This window comes from Curcuma longa, chromosome 4 (assembly GCF_044706935.1).
Source record: "Curcuma longa cultivar G26 ecotype Majalengka, Jawa Barat chromosome 4, ITB_CL_G26_1.1, whole genome shotgun sequence".
NCBI classification, from domain to species: Eukaryota; Viridiplantae; Streptophyta; class Magnoliopsida; order Zingiberales; family Zingiberaceae; genus Curcuma; species Curcuma longa.
This window is the reverse complement of record NC_133864.1, coordinates 13,975,994-13,995,555: the sequence shown is the minus strand read 5'-3', so window position 1 is coordinate 13,995,555 and position 19,562 is coordinate 13,975,994. Positions and strand designations below refer to the sequence as shown.

At 38.9% G+C, this 19,562-nt stretch overlaps 3 protein-coding genes across 3 annotated transcripts; 2 read left to right on the top strand and 1 right to left on the bottom strand.

Annotated features, from left to right (window-relative positions):
* The first annotated feature begins 9,591 nt into the window (after nucleotides 1-9,591).
* LOC141826910 (ubiquitin-NEDD8-like protein RUB2) lies at nucleotides 9,592-12,847 on the top strand. Its single transcript, XM_074714231.1, has 3 exons — nucleotides 9,592-9,761; nucleotides 10,218-10,477; nucleotides 12,560-12,847. The coding sequence occupies exons 1-3, from the start codon at nucleotides 9,669-9,671 to the stop codon at nucleotides 12,669-12,671; spliced, it is 465 nt and encodes a 154-aa protein (XP_074570332.1). The 5' UTR covers nucleotides 9,592-9,668; the 3' UTR covers nucleotides 12,672-12,847.
* Nucleotides 12,848-13,355: 508 nt separating this feature from the next.
* Nucleotides 13,356-15,060, bottom strand: LOC141828445 (uncharacterized). The gene is made up of 3 exons (XM_074715874.1): nucleotides 14,887-15,060; nucleotides 14,100-14,255; nucleotides 13,356-14,008 (listed from the first exon to the last, which is right to left on the bottom strand). Exons 2-3 carry the CDS (start codon nucleotides 14,184-14,186, stop codon nucleotides 13,583-13,585), a joined length of 513 nt encoding a protein of 170 aa, XP_074571975.1. The 5' UTR covers nucleotides 14,187-14,255; nucleotides 14,887-15,060; the 3' UTR covers nucleotides 13,356-13,582.
* A 2,402-nt stretch (nucleotides 15,061-17,462) lies between these two features.
* On the top strand, nucleotides 17,463-18,385 carry LOC141826088 (uncharacterized). The gene is made up of 3 exons (XM_074713346.1): nucleotides 17,463-17,553; nucleotides 17,669-17,754; nucleotides 18,179-18,385. The coding sequence occupies exons 1-3, from the start codon at nucleotides 17,463-17,465 to the stop codon at nucleotides 18,383-18,385; spliced, it is 384 nt and encodes a 127-aa protein (XP_074569447.1).
* Nucleotides 18,386-19,562: the final 1,177 nt, after the last annotated feature.

Here is a 19,562-nt window from a genome sequence, read left to right as displayed (position 1 = left end):
TACCGAGCCCTCTCCAACTCCATCCGGTCCAGAGAACGAGCTACCGAGCCCTCTCTGACCTAATCCGTCATTGATCAATCTGAAAATGAACTTAAATCGTTGTCAACATCAAAACAACAATCGGGACAAAACTGCATCAACATTGATGTTGTTCTAGCATGAATTGAATAAATCAGTAGAATTTGGTTCAAAAACAACATTGACTTGAGAGATTGTTTTGTTAGCAATTGAATGTTGTATCATTGATGATTGTAAGTTGGCATGATGTGGAACCTAAGATGTATTATGTACTTATGTTGTGGTTAATTCATGGGTTTCTAAATTGGGGGTTGTTGTATTGTGGATATGTTAAGTGTTAAAGTGTACATTTTGTGATGATGTATAGGATGTGTGATTAGGATAGTGGTTGTGAACAAGGTGGGATCTTTGCATGATTGATTTGTGGATGAACTTAGTGTCGTTGTATCCCTTTGTAAGATTATATAGGATGTATATTCCATGTTGTATGATGGTTTATATTGATTAATTAATTCGTTGAACATGTAATAAATTGTACAATACAGTCATGTAAATATTGCTTGATTTGTATAATATGGTTGTTATGGTGAGTTGTTTAAGTTGTGTTGTATTTGTTTATTCATTTGTTGTGATATGGGATTAGGATGGTATCATGTTGTTAAGTTGTACATATATTTTAATTTGTTCATGATTAGTGTGTAAATTGTATAGTATGTATTTATACGTGTTGGTTGTTGTAGAATTTACTTGAATCATTGTATTATGTGAATAATTTGAGTGAATAAAATTAATAATACCACCCTCATTATAGGTCTAGGACAACTTCCATCATTGAGTCCAAGAGAGACGACCCGGACCTCTCTATGCTACTTTAGCAATAAATAAGGGTTTGGAAATAAATAAACAATTTTGATGCATGTGAGTGACATTAAATAAGGGAAATGTAAATAAATAAATTCCCATAGCAAAACACACGCATCAAGCATCATCGATACAAAGTCGAAAATCCGAAACTGCGGAAAGTAAACCAATCATATACATACACCACATCACAACAACACCCACACATGTATACGAAGTCCTCGCTGTGAGATGACATAGCTGGCAGATCTCTGACATCCTCTGTAAGCTCCTACCTGATATCTGGGAAGACAGAAAAATCTCAGGGTCCAAAGATGTGAGTACAAATACTCAGTGGGTAATACAGAAAGAAAGTGCATGAATAAAATAAAAGCAAGAGGATAGATACATACTAAAGGTCAACAAGGTATCAAGAATATCTCTGCAGATAAATAGCAACTAACATAGATCTCATGTAATGCACCATATGAACAACATATCAAACATAGTGCAACAGTCAAGAGTCAAACAAGTAGACCATCAAAATGTAGTATCACTGTAGTCCAATACATATATATATATATCAAGCACATGATGCGCATATGCATGATGCAAATGCCACACTCACTACAGAACTCGTGCAATCATCTGAGTCTGGGAATGTCCGGCATCGGGGATCAGTACTCCGCGCCCTACAACAAAGTAGTTCGGTGATCCAGTAGCTATGATAAGCTACGTATACTATGGCCGACATCTGTCCTCTAATACTCATCCCTGACGTACCAACCATGTACTCTCTGAGTATCACCCCTACCTGGTGTCGAGGCAGATCATCGACTCGGCTGTGTACACTGTCATACAACCATCGATCGCGTACACTGCCATACAGTCGCCATCACCAAGATGAAAATAGGGTATACCAACCACCTATATAATAATGTCACTAAAGGCTAACTACCATCACGATAGACCCACATCATGGGATTTACAATCGTTATCATGCATCATAACGAGATGCTCAAATCAGAGTGATCATACCTACCAAACTAGTCAGTAAGCGTAAGTAATAAGCTCTACAGGTCATCAGTATCATAAGAAAGGAACTATATCAGATAGTGATCATCAAAGACATAAGAATGGATAGAATAATAATCAGAATGGTAATCCAAGGTCAATCGTACAAGGGCAAGCATGGTATAAATGTGAATAACATCAAAGGTATACAAGTATCAAACTGAAATAGAATCAAAGTATCAAACTACATCAATAGTAAAAGAATCATGCACTGGAAGAGAGAAAATGAACTGTATCGACCAAATACAGTAAATTACCCACCTGATGTATCGCAAGTCAAACACAAGAACCCCCAGAAATATCCTCGTAGTATCCGATCAACAATCAAGAACCTGTAAATAAAATAAAACATCCCTAAATGCGAGGATATATCAAACAAAACCCTAATCAAATTTAAGGTTAGTTTAACCCTATTCAATTAACCTAATTTGGGTTAGACTAATCTAACCGTTGGGTTGCTTTTAACAGGAATTAACTAATTAATTAATTAATTGCATTAACTAATTAATATAATTAATCTCATGCTTAAACAACCCAAGTTAAAATCCACATTATGTTAATCTTACCTGATTAGATTCATAATTGTAAGGATGGCTCGAAACAGATCAATCCAATAGGATTAGACCTAGTTCTAATCCAACTTACTTAAAACTTAATCCTAGTTGATTAGATAAATTTCTAAGAAACTAAAGAGCAATAGTACAAAACCAATGCTTCATGATTCAGTTTCAAAGAATTTGTCACCCATCAACCGATTCAACATTAATTCACCCCAATAAATAAAATCTTGATTCTAGCAAAAAGACTAGATCAAACACTAATTAAGATTCAACAACTTAGAACAAACAGATCCATTTAACCCAACAAAAACCCCATCTCCAATAACACCCAGATCCACCTTCACAGAACCACCATTCTCATCAACCCTAACAGTTCAAACTACTAATAAAATCCCCAAAATCTGAAAGCCATCTGATCGGACAATACCCATGCTCCATCCTCACCCGATCAAAATAGCACATGAATCGAACAAGCAACTCTAATCGGAATCAAGATAGGAGACTCACATTGCATGCCCTAGAAACCCTGCTCAATCCCTTAGCTCCTCTTTGTCTCTGATCCAATCTTGAGCTCAACCAGGACGCATCTGCAACATCCCACCAAATAGATCAAAGATCGTAAAAATTCATCAACGAAGCAATCAAAGAAACTCAACAAATCGAAATCCAACCGACCATACCCTAGCCTCAAGAACTCACCTCACATCAAGCTGATCTTGCCCTAGAAACCTCCGATTCCTAGCTCAGCTTCTTCTTCCCAATCGAAACCAGCCTTCACCGATCGATCTCTAACCAAGTTGAGATCTCAATCGAATCAAAGATACAAAATAAACCACACAAATCCAACAGAACTAGCATAGATCTCAGCTATTACCGGAAGTATCCTTCCCTATCCGCGCCAATCGCCGCCGCCACCTGACCCGATTCCAGCGAAACCCCGGCGAGACACAAGCCTGGCAGCCGAGCTATTGATCGCCGGTAGTTCTCCTTGTTGTAGGCGTCGACTGTGGAGGAAGGTGCTTGCGCGTTGGAGAAGAAAAAGGAGACGAGGCAGTCGCGATCGGGAAATAAGGCTCGCTGTAACGACCCGGCCCCTCGGCCCCTTGGGCGGCCCAACTGGCGGCCCCTTGGCGGTCCCTTGGGCGGCCCAACTGGCGACCCCTTATGTCGTCAACCGACGACCCTCGGCCGTGCCGTTACTCACTAGGTCTTTCCACCCCTGGCCAGTGGATTTTTGCCTTCCCCAGGATTCGAACTCTAGACCTTCAGGTTAAGTACTAGAGTTTATGAATCCTGGTAGCCAAAAATTCACTGGCCAGGGGTGGAAAGACCTAGTGAGTAACGGCATGGCCGAGGTCATCGGTTGACGACATAAGGGGTCGCCAGTTGGGCCGCCCAAGGGACCGCCAAGGGGCCGCCAGTTGGGCCGCCCAAGGGGCCGAGAGGCCGGGTCGTTACAATAAAAAGACGCCTTTTATTGTAACGACCCGACCCCTCGGCCCCTTGGGCGACCCTATTGGTGGCCCCTTGGCGGTCCCTTGGGCGGCCCAACTGGCGGTCCCTTGGGCGGCCCAACTGGCAGCCCAACTGGCGACCCCTTATGTCGTCAACCGATGACCTTCGGCCGTGCTTCGGGCGTGCCGTTACTCACTAGGTCTTTCCACCCCTGGGCAGTGGATTTTTGCCTTCCCCAGGATTCGAACTCTAAACCTCCAGGTTAAGTATTAGAGTTTATGAATCCTGGTAGCCAAGTGAGCGTTTTATTGTAATGACCCGGCCCCTCGGCCCCTTGGGCGGCCCAACTGGCGGCCCCTTGGCGGTCCCTTGGGCGGCCCAACTAGCGACCCCTTATGTCGTCAACCGACGATCCTCGGCCGTGCCGTTACTCACTAGGTCTTTCCACCCCTGGCCAGTGGATTTTGTCTTCCCCAGGATTCGAACTCTAGACCTCCAGGTTAAGTACTAGAGTTTATGAATCCTGGTAGCCAAGTGAGCGTTTTATTGTAACGACCCGGCCCCTCGGCCCCTTGGCGGTCCCTTGGGCGGCCCAACTGGCGACCCCTTATGTCGTCAACCGACGACCCTCGGCCGTGCCGTTACTCACTAAGTCTTTCCACCCCTGGCCAGTGGATTTTTGCCTTCCCCAGGATTCAAACTCTAGACCTATAAGTACTAGAGTTTATGAATCCTGGTAGCCAAGATACTGCAGGTGAGAGATGTACTTACTTTCTGCGCTAAGTTTCTTACAATTCTTTCGTTAGAATTCTGAAAACGAAGACCTTCTCGGCGATCTTCCTACGTCTATGCGTTCTTCTCGCTTGGGTGAGTCCGGATCTACAAGAACCCCTTGGATCTTCTCTCTCCTTGGCCAGCTACCACCCAAAAGAAGGATTTCCGCCCAAAAGGAGGAGGGCGGCGCCGCTTTCGAGGTGGGGGAGGAGGAGTTTCCGAAAAATAATCAAAACCCTCGCTTAAACCCCCTATTTATATTAAGTGGTCCCTAACTGTTTTAAGGGGTGCAGATTTCAATAGGTCATGGGTTCGAATCTCGCCTACGTCCTTTTTATTCCAATTACTTTTGCTAATTCCGCTACTCTAAAAATTACAGAAAAATATCCTAAAATTCTATAAAAATCATAGAATATTTCTAAAATTATTTTTGAGATTTTTTGGGCGTTACAAAAAGTGGGAGAACGCATACCTCTCGTGCGCGAGAAAGAGGACGATCGTGGGCTAGGGCTCCGTTCGGAGTGCGCGAGGAAGACGACGGTGTCGGTGTCCGACGGTCGTCGGAGTGAGAGGGCGGTGTCGGTGTCCGGCGGCTGTCGGAGTGAGAGGGCGCCGATCGGGTGGGCGTCGGAGTGAAAGAGAAACTACGACGGCTGCGTGAAGTGGGGTTCGGAAGAAATCGCGGCGTAAGTAGGGTTAGGGCGAGGGAGTTCGGTTCGGTTTGGGAAAATAGAATCCACGGAGAAATATACCAGCGGTTACAATAAACCGTCGGAAAATAGAATATATAGCGGTGATTAACTTTTAAACCGCCGTGAATTAAATTTTAAACCGCCGTAAATCATTAAACCGCCGTAAAATAAATTTAAGCCGCCGCTAAAAATTTATTTTTATGGCGGTTAATTGAAACCGCCGAGAAAACAGAAAATAGCAGCGGTTTTTAAAACCGCCGCTAAATAACTGCCGCAAAATCATGATTTTTTAGTAGTGTTCGTTCAGTAATTCACTGTACCAATCAGTACAGTCTGATCACCAGAAGAAGCCAAAGAACAAAAAAAATAGAATATGCATATCTGATACAAATACAAAAAAATCTGAAATTATCGATCGCCGTCAAAGGAAGCCGAAGAACAAAAAAAATAGAATATGCATATCTGATACAAATACAAAAAAAAAAAATTACCGATTGCCATCGGAGGAAGCTGAAGAACAAAATTAAGCGAAGCGGGCATGCATTTATAGGATTCCCCCTTTCTTCCGCCGCCATTGCCACTGCTTCCTCCCATCCTGGATTCGCCGGGTCTATCCATTATTTCCACCAGTTCCCAACGCCTTTGCAGTTTTAAGATTTTATTTTGTAATTAATTTATTTCCTCCAAGCACAATTGATATTCGTTTAGTAATCCATTGTAGCGATCAGTACAGTCATCGGGGGAAATTACCGATGGCTAGAAGGAGCAGAAAAACAAAAAAAATAGAATTGAATATGCTCTGATACAAATATAAAAATGCTAAAATTATTGATCACCGCCAGAGGAAGCCGAAGAACAAGAGATCTGAAATTACCGATCGCCATGCCAAAGGAAGCAAGAAATCGGATGGAGAAGAGGTCGACGAGAAGCGGAAACTCAATCTGAGAAGAGGACGATGTGAGGAAGGAGGGAACCGGGTATTTATAAGAAGCAAAATGAAGAAATATCTATAACATATTTTAATTATCGTAAAAAATAAAAAAGTTACCGCCGATTAACGACCGATTAGCAACCAATAAAAAAATCATAAAAAATTATCATAATTCAATTTAGCGATAGAATTTGAATTCGGTCACTAAATTTAGCGATCGAATTGAAATCGATCGCTAATTTTAGCGACCGATATTTCAAGTCGGTCGCTAATTAGCAACCGAATTCGAATTCGATCGCTAAAATTAGTTATTTTTAGCAACCAAATCTATTTCGATCTCTAAAAATTAGCGATTGAAATCTATTTCAGTCGCTAAAAATAGAGACCGAAGTTCCTCCCTGCCTCTCAACGGTTGATGACATAGTCCAGCAAAACTTCCTTTTCTCCATTATTTTGCATCTATAATTTGTATAATTAGCACTAATTTATCTTAATCATTTTTATTAATAGTTCTTCAATCACTATAATGACTTGTTATCTAGAAGTTTTTTCTATATCACAGGACAATTATTCACATGGAGGATGATATGCACTTCTATATAGCCTTTGCTATTGCCCCACTAGTCGATCAATCGTGTTACATGCTTGTGTTGCCCTTGGGGCATAACTGAGTTGGTTATGACGCAGTAGAGTTGCAGAAGAGGGCAAGAATTCGAATCCTAGCGAAGTCAGGCAATACCCTCCTGTGTCGTGATCAACTGCAGTTTCTCGATTTACCTTCTTACAGATGGTCGTGGAGCCGACCATGTGGGGCTGCTAAGGTGACGGATTCCACCTTTTACAGAAGAGTGTTACATGCTTGTGTTGGTTCTACTATATTATTCTTTATTTATCGTTAGAATTTCAAAATAAACCTTCTCTTTACTCACTAGTTTGGTTCTTGTATTTTTCACTTCTGCCTTGTTTTTTCCACTTGTTAATTTTCTGATTACTTATATTTACCTAGTTTGATAAATGCTAATCAAAGAAACAAAAAGCACCAACCAGTGTAGATCATTCTTAGTAGGGTAGATCATTCTGAGTAGGATTGAGTATTTAGTTAAAATCGAACCGAATCGAATTAATCAAAATCGAATGAAATTGATTTTTTTTTAACTAACCAAATTGACTGAATTTTTAAATAAAAATTGAACAAATTAATCGAACTGATGATAAAATATCTATTAATTCACTTTTCAACCAAATTAACCGAAGTAACTGAATTTTTTAAATATTATAAAAAATTTACAAATTAATTATGGATTTATACGTTTACTTACTTAAAAATTTATAATTTATTTTATTTTATTTAATTCGAATTATTCGATTTATTCGATTTAGCCGAATAAGAAATTTTAAAATCAAAATTGAACCGAATTAATCAATTTTTTTTTAAATAATTAAAATTCTGAAATAACCAAACTGAATTTTTAAATTCGATCGATTTGGTCAGTTTATTCAGTTTAATCAAATTTTTGCAAACCCCTAATTCTTAGAAACAACTGGATGATAACAAAAAACTTGTTTGATGGCTATGGGCCTAGTTAGTGAGATGCCTATTACTCACCATATATTCTTGCATAGAACTTTATGAAGTGATAGGATTTGTGACTGATCCTCAAAAAGTTGCCATTGAAATGTTTGGTTCATTTGACTAAGATATGTATATTTTGGATAGCTCTGTACAGTATCCTTTTATATAACCTTTTTTTTTTCTCTGTGAGATTTCTGACAAAATCTATAGAAGTGCTACATAGGCTTGAAAATGTATCATATTCTGATGTATCTGAAACAGCATTTCAATGTGCTACAAAGACCAGAAAATAAACATTTCAAGAGTTAGAGGACATGGACTATGACAAAATGAAGATTTTGAAAGCTTATTCTTATGATAGGTTTTGTAATTGAAAATAGTAAATAGATAAAACTCCTTTTTGGTGGACACCTTTCTACAAATGATTTGGCAAACAATAGCTGACCTTTAGTGACAAAAGAGAGGACTTACTGAATTGCTCAATTTTAGAATGAAGAATTGTAACATGTAGTTAAAAGCACGAACTTGCTATAATATGAGATGAACAATCTTCATTTCTGAGCTACGAGCATTCTCTGGAATATCCTTTTTTTTCTTCTTGTCATGTCAGGTACTTGAATGCTATTCGAACAAATGCACATCACCTTCTCCGATATCTTGCCACCGCTGTGATCGTCAACAAACGAAGGAGAAATATGCTGAAAGACTTGGTCAAAGTTATCCAACAAGAGCAGCACTGTTACAAGGATCCCATAACGGAACTTTTAGAATCTTTATATGTTAATTATGACTTTGATGAAGCTCAGAAGAAACTTAAGGAGTGTGAGCAAGTAAGTTTCATCAAGTAATACAATTTATTTGGCCTTAGTAATTCTTATTGGAATATTTATCTTAATCTCGTTTCAGTAATGTAATAATTCTTTTCAAATGTGCATCTTCACTTGCATTGAAAAAAATAGCTATTTATAAGATTATGCATTGGTATGATATGCTTTGAGCACATGATGAAGGCCCAATTTGCTTAAAGTGTCTAGATCGAGGCTTAAAACCACTTTGAGAAGACATTTTCTATGCACACTTATGTATTGTTGACTTGGAGGGAAATAGGAGGAAAATAAATATAAACAATAAATGATCAGTTTGCCAATTTTTTATCTTGAAAAGAAGAGTGGAGTAAATAATTTAATTATATCCGAATTCTTCATTCCATTTCTTCCTGAATCGGGTGGAACTAGAGTGAAAGGGAAAGGTATGCTACTTCTTCCCTTTCAATTTTATCAAAGTAAGTAAAACCTCAGTGGAACTGTATGTAAGAAAATTTAATTCTTTTATCCTTCCTTTTTCCCTCTTGCAAATTACTTCCTTTGTCTCCAAGTTAAGTAGTTTGCAATTAAGATGGAAGTTTGTTATGATAAAGGCTTCATGGTTCCATCTAAATTTTTTTCAGGTAACAGGCTAACAGCTAACGAAACTTTCTAGAAAAACTATCAAAAATATCAAACTCACATCAAACTATCAAAAATCACTATTATTTAAAGTTGATAATTGACTAATTTTAATATTTGTTTTAATATTTTAAAATAATGTTTATATAACATTTGAAAATAAAATAAAAATAAAAATAAATGTTGGTGCGTTCGTTCTACGCTAACAATCTGATCGTATTCTTCCGCTTTATTAATTGACCTCCTTCCGTCGCTGACGCGAACAAGGTCTCGACGCTTCAAAGAAAGATCAAGGAGTGCTACAGGATGCAGATATTCGTCAAGACTCTTACGGGGAAGACGATCACCCTCGAGGTCGAGAGCAGCGACACCATCGACAACGTCAAAGCCAAGATCCAGGTCTTTGTCCTCTCCTTTCTCTTCTTCAATGCAACAATATGTGTTCGCCAGGGTTTGACTAGGGTTTTAACGGGAGTGTTTCCTTCATTTTCCATCATTCCATTTCTTTTCCGTCTCATATTAATAGTTGATTTGGGCATTTATTTTATCATATGTTTCGTTGTGGAATTAATTTTCTTCCGGGAATTTGGGCGCTCGTAAACTCTTCAAAATTCTTCATTTTGTTAATTTTTTCTCGGTTTTACGTTGTAATGACTATTTTCCAGTCGTCAGGATTTGTGAATATCGCATTCTTGTAAAGACTATTGATTTGTTGCTCGATTGGCAAATAGTGTGGAACCAGTACTAATTACTTGGGATTTTTTTTAAGACACAAAACAAAGCGACATGAAGTTTGATAAAAGATGATTTTGTTGAATTTACCTCATGGCAATGTTCGATTGCCTTCTGCTGCAGGACAAGGAGGGAATACCCCCAGACCAGCAGAGGTTAATCTTTGCTGGGAAACAACTGGAAGATGGCCGAACCCTTGCTGATTACAACATTCAGAAAGAATCGACTCTTCACCTTGTGCTCAGGCTTAGAGGTGGGATGATGATTAAGGTGAAGACGCTAACAGGGAAGGAAATCGAGATTGACATTGAACCCACTGATACCATTGACAGGATCAAGGAGAGGGTAGAAGAGAAAGAAGGAATTCCACCTGTACAACAGAGGTGCTCTTTATGTTTAATATTTTTGCATTTCTGGATTTTACCTTTAAGAGCTTCCCAGTTTTCTCTAAATTAAGCATCGTTTTGTGTGTCCTGGGTAGATAATTGACTTCTCTCTTAAAGGGCAAAACTCTCTCCCTTTCCCTGCTTTAGTAGATAGAATTATATAATTCAGAAATTGTTTATGAATAACAAACATTTTGTGATAAACCAGCTAGATGATGATAACATCTGTAGATTGTCAGAAATAGCATGTATATATGGAAAGGAAGTAATGGTACTTCCTGCTATTGAGCCTTTTCCTATACATTGTAACTCATCTCCTTTATATCTTAATAAAGTCTCTTTCTTTTGTTACTCTATTTAATAGTGATGTTATAGGACCTGTTTACTTGGAGAGAAATGAGAGGAAAGAAAATAGGTAGATGCAAAATTCGGTTATTTCTTGTGGCCATTAGGGCATCTCATGACTCTTGTGCATTCTTTTTAACCAATAGTCTCTCTCTCTCTCTCTCTTCTCTCATTCAGATCTTAAGTCATTTCTTATCATGCCCAATTATATGTGCACTATCATCTGATCTTCAGCATCTATCTTATCTGTGCTATATTTTTGTAAGCTGTACTTTTTCAAGATGAACTTTTGTTGTATTTTTATGACACAACAACAATAACGTTCTGCACCTAATCTGGCTATGACTACCACCGTTATTGTAGTCCCAAGAGTGATTAGTTATCTTATCCTCTGCATTTAGCATGTGACCTTGTCAGTAGGTATGTGCTCTTTTTTTCTTTTATTTGGTTATGATACATTCTTCCTTACATCGTAATTGTATTATCTACTTAGATTATTGAATAGTTGATATAACTTTTTTAGAAAGTATTTTTAGTTCAAGTGATGCAATATCCATGAGACTTAATTATATACAGCATCTCGCTTAATTAGTAATAATATTACATAATCAAACTGTATGAACCTGGAAATCCCTAAAACAATTGCCATATGAAGCTTGTCACTTCATCAGACTACATCCAAGAAGTAACAGAACAACATATTACTAAATGGGACGATGAAATTAATGGTTCCTACATCATACAAGTATTGTTGGTTGCTGCAAATCTGCAGTGTTATTTGCATATAATGATACATTAACATTACCATCGGCCAATTGCACTTCTCATCAACCATTGGCTGCTGCTGCTGTTTGTGCCTTTTAGCTACAAACTAATCACTACCAGAGATTTATTACATTGGATTTTAAAGATGGTGATATGATATGATTAAAGATGTCCAATAGATTTCCCAGTGAATCAGTTTGTGGCATAAAGGGTGACTAAAGAAGTTTCTACTTGTCATAGAAAGAGATTAAAGTTTGAATTACATGGGATAATCTTAGAACTTGATGGAGAAATAAAGAGCTTTGCCGCCGATCTCAAATAGTTGGGGCAATGCTTATTGTTTTGGTTGTTTTGTATTTGATTGTGAATTGTAGATAATAATATACTATCTTGATTTCCGCAGAAAACATTTTTTAAAAACTAACCTTTTGTCCTTAATATTAATTTATATTCCAAGTTGTAATTTTCCTCTCTTGCTGCTCTCCTTTGTGAGCTCATCCTTGTTGACCATTTTTTTACCTTGAGCTGAGCCAATGCTTTACATTTACATTTACTTTGTTCAAAGCTGAGACCACATATCATGTCCAAATTTATATTGTACAATTTTTTTGTTACCATACGTGACTTCCTCTACTGGCACATTTCTCTTTTTTCCAGATATCTCTTTTCTCCATGAATGATAACTTTTTGCTGACTCATAATTGTATCCATGCTGTGACTTACAAGTTTGTTTTCTTGATTATTCTGTTTTCTGTGCCTAAAAATGTCATGTACATGTTGTTTGTCGAAAAAAGAAATTCTGTAGTCCCATAAAGTACAGAGAACCAAAAAGCAACGTTTACCATCTGCAATCTTAAGTATATTATATTGCAGCCAATGGCTAGCTACTAAATATTTAATGGTGTGGCATGTGACTTATGTAAATTCCGTTCTGGGCTAAAGTATGCCTTGCATTCGACTCATATGCAGGCTGATTTACGCGGGCAAGCAACTGGCTGATGACAAGACTGCTAAGGAATACAACATTGAGGGAGGCTCTGTTCTTCATCTTGTGCTTGCCCTCACGGGTGGTCGATACTAGATTTTGACCCCAGGAGATTCTACTGGTCCAGAAGTGTTCTACAATGCTAAATCTGCACTGAGCATTGTTCTTCTGAGCACCAGACCATCGTTGGTCTGGTTGAATTATACTGCTGCTTTTTGTCAAGAAGTAAGAACATTCAGAAGATCATGAAATATTGCGCAACTTTGAACTCTTATTCGTGTGTTAATAAATTGAATTTGCTTTATCAGATACCAAAATGTTTCCCTTGTCAGCCGTTTTCTTTCTTCTCTTCCATTCTGTTCCAATATAATATTTATTAAACCTGATGGGTTTTGACTTATTTGTTGACATTTTATTCTCCGAACGAAAGCTACATGAGAAGCTAATAATTATCCAATATATTATACGCTGTGCTATCATTCGTTAACTCTTTGTCCAAGATGATTGGCCGTCTCCGCCCCTTCTCCAACACCAACGGCGCCAAGCCAAGCCTTTCTCCAGCAAAGCCCGATCAAAGCCACCAAAAGATCGGAGGCATTCCCTCTCTTGATTTGTACGGCTTCTTTATTCTTCAGAAATCTGTGCTCATGTATTTATTTTCATGGTAAATATAAATAAATGTATCCTCTTCTCCTCCACATCGTTGACGATATCAGTTTTCTGTGATAAATATATCTTCTTACCCTCCACGTTGGCGTTGCTCAGTATCCCCTCTACAAAACATGCACAATATGGAAATTTAAAAGGTTTTCTTGCATGCTTGTTAATTTATCGAGTCATTCCAGGACCAAGTTTCTAGTGAGTCGCCTCAAATTATCATGCATCAAGTATACTCCTTTCTGTGGACTATAGAACTCTACTAGCTACTTAATTATAATGCACTTTTAAAGTTGGCCATATAATTTTTGTTCAGGGACATCTAGGAGTTTGTAATAATGGTATCATTATTACAATCCAAAAGAAGCTACCATGTCATGTTTCTTATTGCATGGAAAGAGCCAAGAAGTCTGCTTGAAGCCATCCTGTCTCATTTGCTCAATCTTCAACCCTGTACTCTTTCTTTCACCTCCGATCCTTATGGAGCTATCTGACATTGTCCAGTCACTGTTCTTCGCCTTCATAGACCCTGATTCACCTGAGAATGAAGAAAAGCTTGATCCTGACTCTGAAGCATTTGATGCACTTGTCTTCTTCCTTTGAGTTCTGTGGCTTCCAGTGGCGAGTGTCAGCTCCAGGTCACTCCCTTCATCAGCATCAAGCGTTAGTTCTTCCTTTGAGTTGCTGAAAACTGGTTGTTTCCAGGACTCGCGATCTTGTCTTGCATCTCTCATCAATACCTTCTGAATTCGGTACAAGCGGTGGAGTTCTTCCACCTGGATCAAACAGATGAAATGGAAAATCTCAAATTTTATGATGGTTTCTTCGTCGAACAGAGGTATAATCAGATGAGGAAACATGTCCTACCTGTTGCCTGAAAGTTGCTTCCTGCTTCAACATCACCATTTTCATCGACATGTTTTCTTTCTCATACTGGTCACCGAATCCCTCCATTGTCCTTGTATGGATCGCCACAAAACTCTTTTTGTTTAGATTGGATTGAAGTCAGCTACTACTGGAATTCTGCAAAAGTTTCAGATGCATAACCAACATAAGATTATTTTTTTTTCTAACAACTGAAAAATTCAATAAATTAGGTCAGCTTCTGCTCGGAACTATCAATGCAATCGGCAAGTTTATGCCAACTAATCAGCTAAACATTTAAAATCTTCTAAACTCCATAATATAAAAATCCTGGTGTATGAAATTGACTAAAAAAAAAAGGTTTTTTTTAATCAATTTTGTTATTGTTCATCAAGATTTTGCATTTTTTTAGGTGGCTATCTCAGAGTTCGATAAAAAGGTAAGATCAATATAGAAACCATTTGTGGCAGGCCCTGAGAAACTTGAGAAAGTGACAGGTATCAAACAAACAATCTCTTGCAAAGAATTTGACCAATTGAGAACTAAAACTATCTGTAAAATAAGGCCTGAAGATTATATTCCTCAAAAGAAAAGTAATTTATTTTTGAAGGATTCTTTGTTTCTTTCTAGTCCCAAAACAAGTAAGAAAAGTTGCAAAAGTTCACTTGGCAGAATTTAAGAAACTGACAGTTTTAATAGCTAACATCCTCAGAAAAAAAAGGAAGAGCGATATGAAGAACGACTTAAGAAATCAATAATTCCAGGCAAAATTGGAGGAAGAAATCCTTACCTGAGTTCCTCTGTCACCTTTACTCTGAGACACAACTTCCTCAACCTGAAGCCAGAACTTGCTCAGAATAATAACCTGAACACCCCAATCTGCCAAGGCAGATGGAAGATTTAAAGATTCTCCTCACAGACTTGATCACCGGAATATTTTAATGGTCATGGCTTCTCATGAGCGTGCCAAATAAATCCCCATGCCTTGGCTAAGTGCAGTTCAAGTATATATCAAAGGAAAGATGCCTCAGACAGTGCCAGGAAAGGATAAATAATAATAAAATAAACAGAGGAAAACTACAGAACTACCCCCAATAAATAAATAAATATTCCAAACACCAGCTAAATCTGCCATGGTAGTTCACATGGATCCTGGAGGGGACAAAAATCATCAAATCAACAGTTGTCTCAGCGTGCACTTCAATAATCTCCTTTATTACTTGATAATCTAGGAAATTGATGGGAGTAGATAGGTTTTGTTTTTTTAAGACCAGATTTAGCTTAGTTGTACTTGGTGAGATGACATTATGCTTTGAGAAGAATCCTTGAATTCTTAATGGGCTTTGATTATAATTATTTGCTGCTTGTCAGACAATAATTTGAGTAGGATCTGCTTCCAGTATTAGCTTCAATTACGTCAACAAACACCAAAGTCTTAGCTCATGCCTTTTGCTTGAATATATTGATCCAACTATCCAGGCATGTGATTACGTGAAGAGGTGTGCATTGTTGGAAGGATGATACAGAGGCTTCTTCTTCTTACCTTTTATTGGAGAAGGAAAAAAGGCTGGTTTTGTCCTTGCTGTACTAATCCAATCATAGAGTGAACTGTCGAGTTTGGAAGATACAAAACGGTGAAATAAAAAGTGAAAAATTTCTATGATCATGATCATGGAGATGTGGGGCTTTAAAGGGATAATTCTTAGTTTTATCCTTATACATGGAATTATTCTTCAAGGTGGCATAAGCCTGGATTAGCTAGGATTTAGTTCGGAAAAAGAATTAGTTTTTTTTCTCTAATAAATTATATAAACTAGTTTTGTTTTGTCTTTTCTGTTCTTCAAATTCGAAAGGGATCAGGATGACAAAGAGATCCGAATACAAACAAGAAGTAATCAATAATGGGAACGACAAGTGTGCATGTCACTCTCTGTTAATTCGCCTATTTCTTCTTTTCACTGTTTGTTCTTTGTTTCTTTGTTATCGTTTCACATGTACTCCATGCCCGTCCCTTTCGAATCGCCGGAGAGATGGCCGGCAGATATGGGCGCTCGCGCTGCGGGGGGAAGGAGGTGGCGCAACTCCACCTTCAATAATTAAAGAGAATATTTATACTGAAGTAATATCATTGACTGTGAGGCAGAATAATAATTAATACAAGAGTCCATCGCATCAAATCATTCAGCTTTGAAGAAGACAACTCTGCCACTTTCAATCTTGCCGATGAAGATGAGAGTCCCTCCTTATCACAAAGGGACTTTTGGATATTTATTTTCCTTTTTACAAACTGTTGATATTTTGAAAAGGAGTATCAGGGCATGACTCATGCCCTACTTGACGCCAATGAGTCCAAGGCTAAGTTTAATCTAATTTACACGCCCATCTGGCTGCCGAATAGAACGGACAAAGTCATAAGAGAAAGATTTAGTAGTTTGTAGTGTCGCTAGGGGCAAGGCGTCACGTGGTGGATGCTATCTGTTATCTTGTCGGGCCAATCGAACGATATCGATACATTCTCGGGTCACAGACATGTTTTCGTGCTTATGCTGTTGACTTGATGCCGCTTATCCGATCTGGATAGATTCCCAAGCATGTTGGATTTGTTTGTTTTTTTTCCATGTACATAGAAAAACAATTTATTAATCTTATTCCAATTTGTAAAGTAGATAAATATTCAAAGCTCGACATCATCCAGGATCGCCGTCAGTTGCCTAATCTAATACAATAATTTTTGTAATGAACGAGCTTCATGTTTCTACCAAGGGCGCTACAGCACTGATAGGTTTGTCTCCCTCGGAGGACGACGAGCCGGCCACGGTGGTCATCGATGGCTCGAAGAAAGAAGGGGAAATTCGAAACGGGGAAGTCAGCTTGACGCCGGCAAGTCGTAGGATTACTATCGGGCCGCGTCAACGAAGGCAAAGTACTCTTATTCTCAGTGGGCTGGAACGTAGACGGGAGGTCCATCTGGACACCCATCGCCACCGCCATGGCGTCATTTATTGCTTCTACGCTCAGTTGTCGCAGCGCAGCAATATAAAACCACGACGTGCTCTCGCAGCTCTGTTTCTGTCTTTCCCGAGTGCGTGCCTTTCATCGCTGCCCGAAACCAGCTCGCTTCCCCATGCTCTCGCATTTAATCGCCCACGGGCTCTCCGTGCCTCTGCCAGGGTAGTAATGGAAAAGAGCATTGGAGCCAGCTTCGACGGTGTTTTTGTTTTTTGAAATCCCTGGCACTCTGCTTACCTGCCTCTTTTGTACCTCCCAAGCTTCATGGACTCCTTGGCTAATTAGGGCTTTTTCTCAGTGCTTGGTGGAGCAATAGAGATCAGAAACGTTACTTGAGGGGAAGAATTTGGTTGGAAGATGATAGCTCTGCGCCTTCTTGCTTTGATTCTGGTGGCGGGGGCTTCATTTGCGTTCCTTTCCTTCAACACTATGGTGCTCAACGGTGCAGGTAGCTTAGTGTTCTTCAAAAGTGACGAACAACTGATGGAACTGCATTGTCATTGCGGTCTTAAGAAGGTCAAAATAGTTTCCTGACGATGAACATTGTCGTTGTGGAATCTCAGGTCCTGCATTGGCTGATGGCACTGTAACAGTTATCCCTCTGCAAGGTAGAAGTGCCATGATCATCTTCAATAACAGGAAGCGCAAGGTAAGTGAATTGAGTATCACCATTGTTAGATTACTCACTTGTGCATTGAATAGCGTAATTGTTCCACCTACCTACCACAGAAGTGTGAGCTGTATAAGCAGAAGAACTTACTTGGAGTTGGAAACGAGTGTTGGACTGGCTCGTGATTCTGTCATGCATGGCCTCCCTAAAAAACTGATAGTTATACCCTCGTTGACTTGCCTCTTGGGACCATTAAGAATAGAATCTTTCAAACTTGAAACCGTGATAGAACTAAATAAGATAAAACATCCTTTCTATTAGATTCCTGCAAACTTGAAATTCCTTGATCAGTTCATCAATATAAACTAAACGAGGTACCTTAGTCCATACATGTACTCCTGCTGTAATCAGAGGTTCTCTTCGCTTGTTTATGTGTTATATAACAAACATCCTATTTTCACAGGATAACAGATACCGCACTATCAATATCAGAAATGATAGAGATCTAGCAAGCATCAACAAGGCTGACTATCCCCACTATGATCCACCTCCAAGTTCAAGAGCAACCATTGATCATGGCCCAATCGAACATGGAACTCCGCTTATGCCATACATCCCCAGATCTGTGCCGCCTCCGCCACCGTTCCACCCTAACCGTGGATCTCCATGAACCTGCTGAGTCTTAGTTCCCCTCTCCTTGGGACAAACCAAGTAGAAAAATGCTAGCATAAGTTTATGCGATGTGGTATCCTAACTTGCAGATTTGTAATAACGTCCTCGTTCATCTGTTTTTGATGCTTATATCTGTAAACTTGCAAGTGCCTATGCTGGACATTGATGGCCATGTTAATCTTTGTACCACCACTAACTACAAACTTGGCCCGCAGAGTTTTCATGAGCTATTTGGTGGTTTCATCAAGCTCTCAGATGTAATGTCAGAAATGATCTGTTGTTGCTTAATTTCTAAGACATGTTTTCTATGTGAGCATTTAAGTGAACCTTCCGGTCCAAGAAATAGATAGATATTTCAGTCAATGCAAACATGATGAGTTCATTAAAAAATAAAAAGGCTTAAGAGAAAGTGAGATTCCGTTGAGACTTAAAAAGTTTTCACTTTGGTTCTTGAGACCACATGTCATAATGGCAGTTGGATGTCTCCTAAGAAAAGGAGGGAGAGCAGGGAAAGTGGATGCACTGTACCAACCTGTAAAGATGATGAGATCGGAGGCCAAAAGTTCATGGTGGTGGAATGCTCACAGAAAGTTGCAAGCTCTCACTGAAACACTTCAGGAAAGGGATTGGAACAGCAGAGCTTAAAATGCAAATTCTTTTGTCTTGTGATTATTTCTATTATATATGGCAATCCTTTTCTTCTAAAAAAGATAGAAGAGGTTTGCTTTTGACAACTATTATGCTGTATGGACAATTGCCACTGTTTAGTAACAAAAGTTAACTTTTGACAACTATAATATTGATGATTGAAAGTCCTTAAGCAGCATGATGGTGAGATGCCTTTTGAGTTAGCTTTCATCTCCTTTCCATTAACATAAGAAGAACATCCACTTTAAGTACAATTCACTAGCTAACTAACCTTCAAGTGTAATCTCATCAGGCATTGTCAATTATTTACGATTTCAATGAAGACATAAATTGGTGAAATGCCTGTGTTTTAAGGCTCGTTTACCGACAAGATACCGTTGACTTGCGAGAGGTCAGCCTTGGTAAAATGCCCCCTCATTTGCGGGAGATCTCCTCGGTGAACTCGAAGGTCAACTTGTCTGTCTCACTGCACGGTGAGTATTGGCATTTGTCAAGGCAACAAATGATGAGGTGATTGGTATTCAATT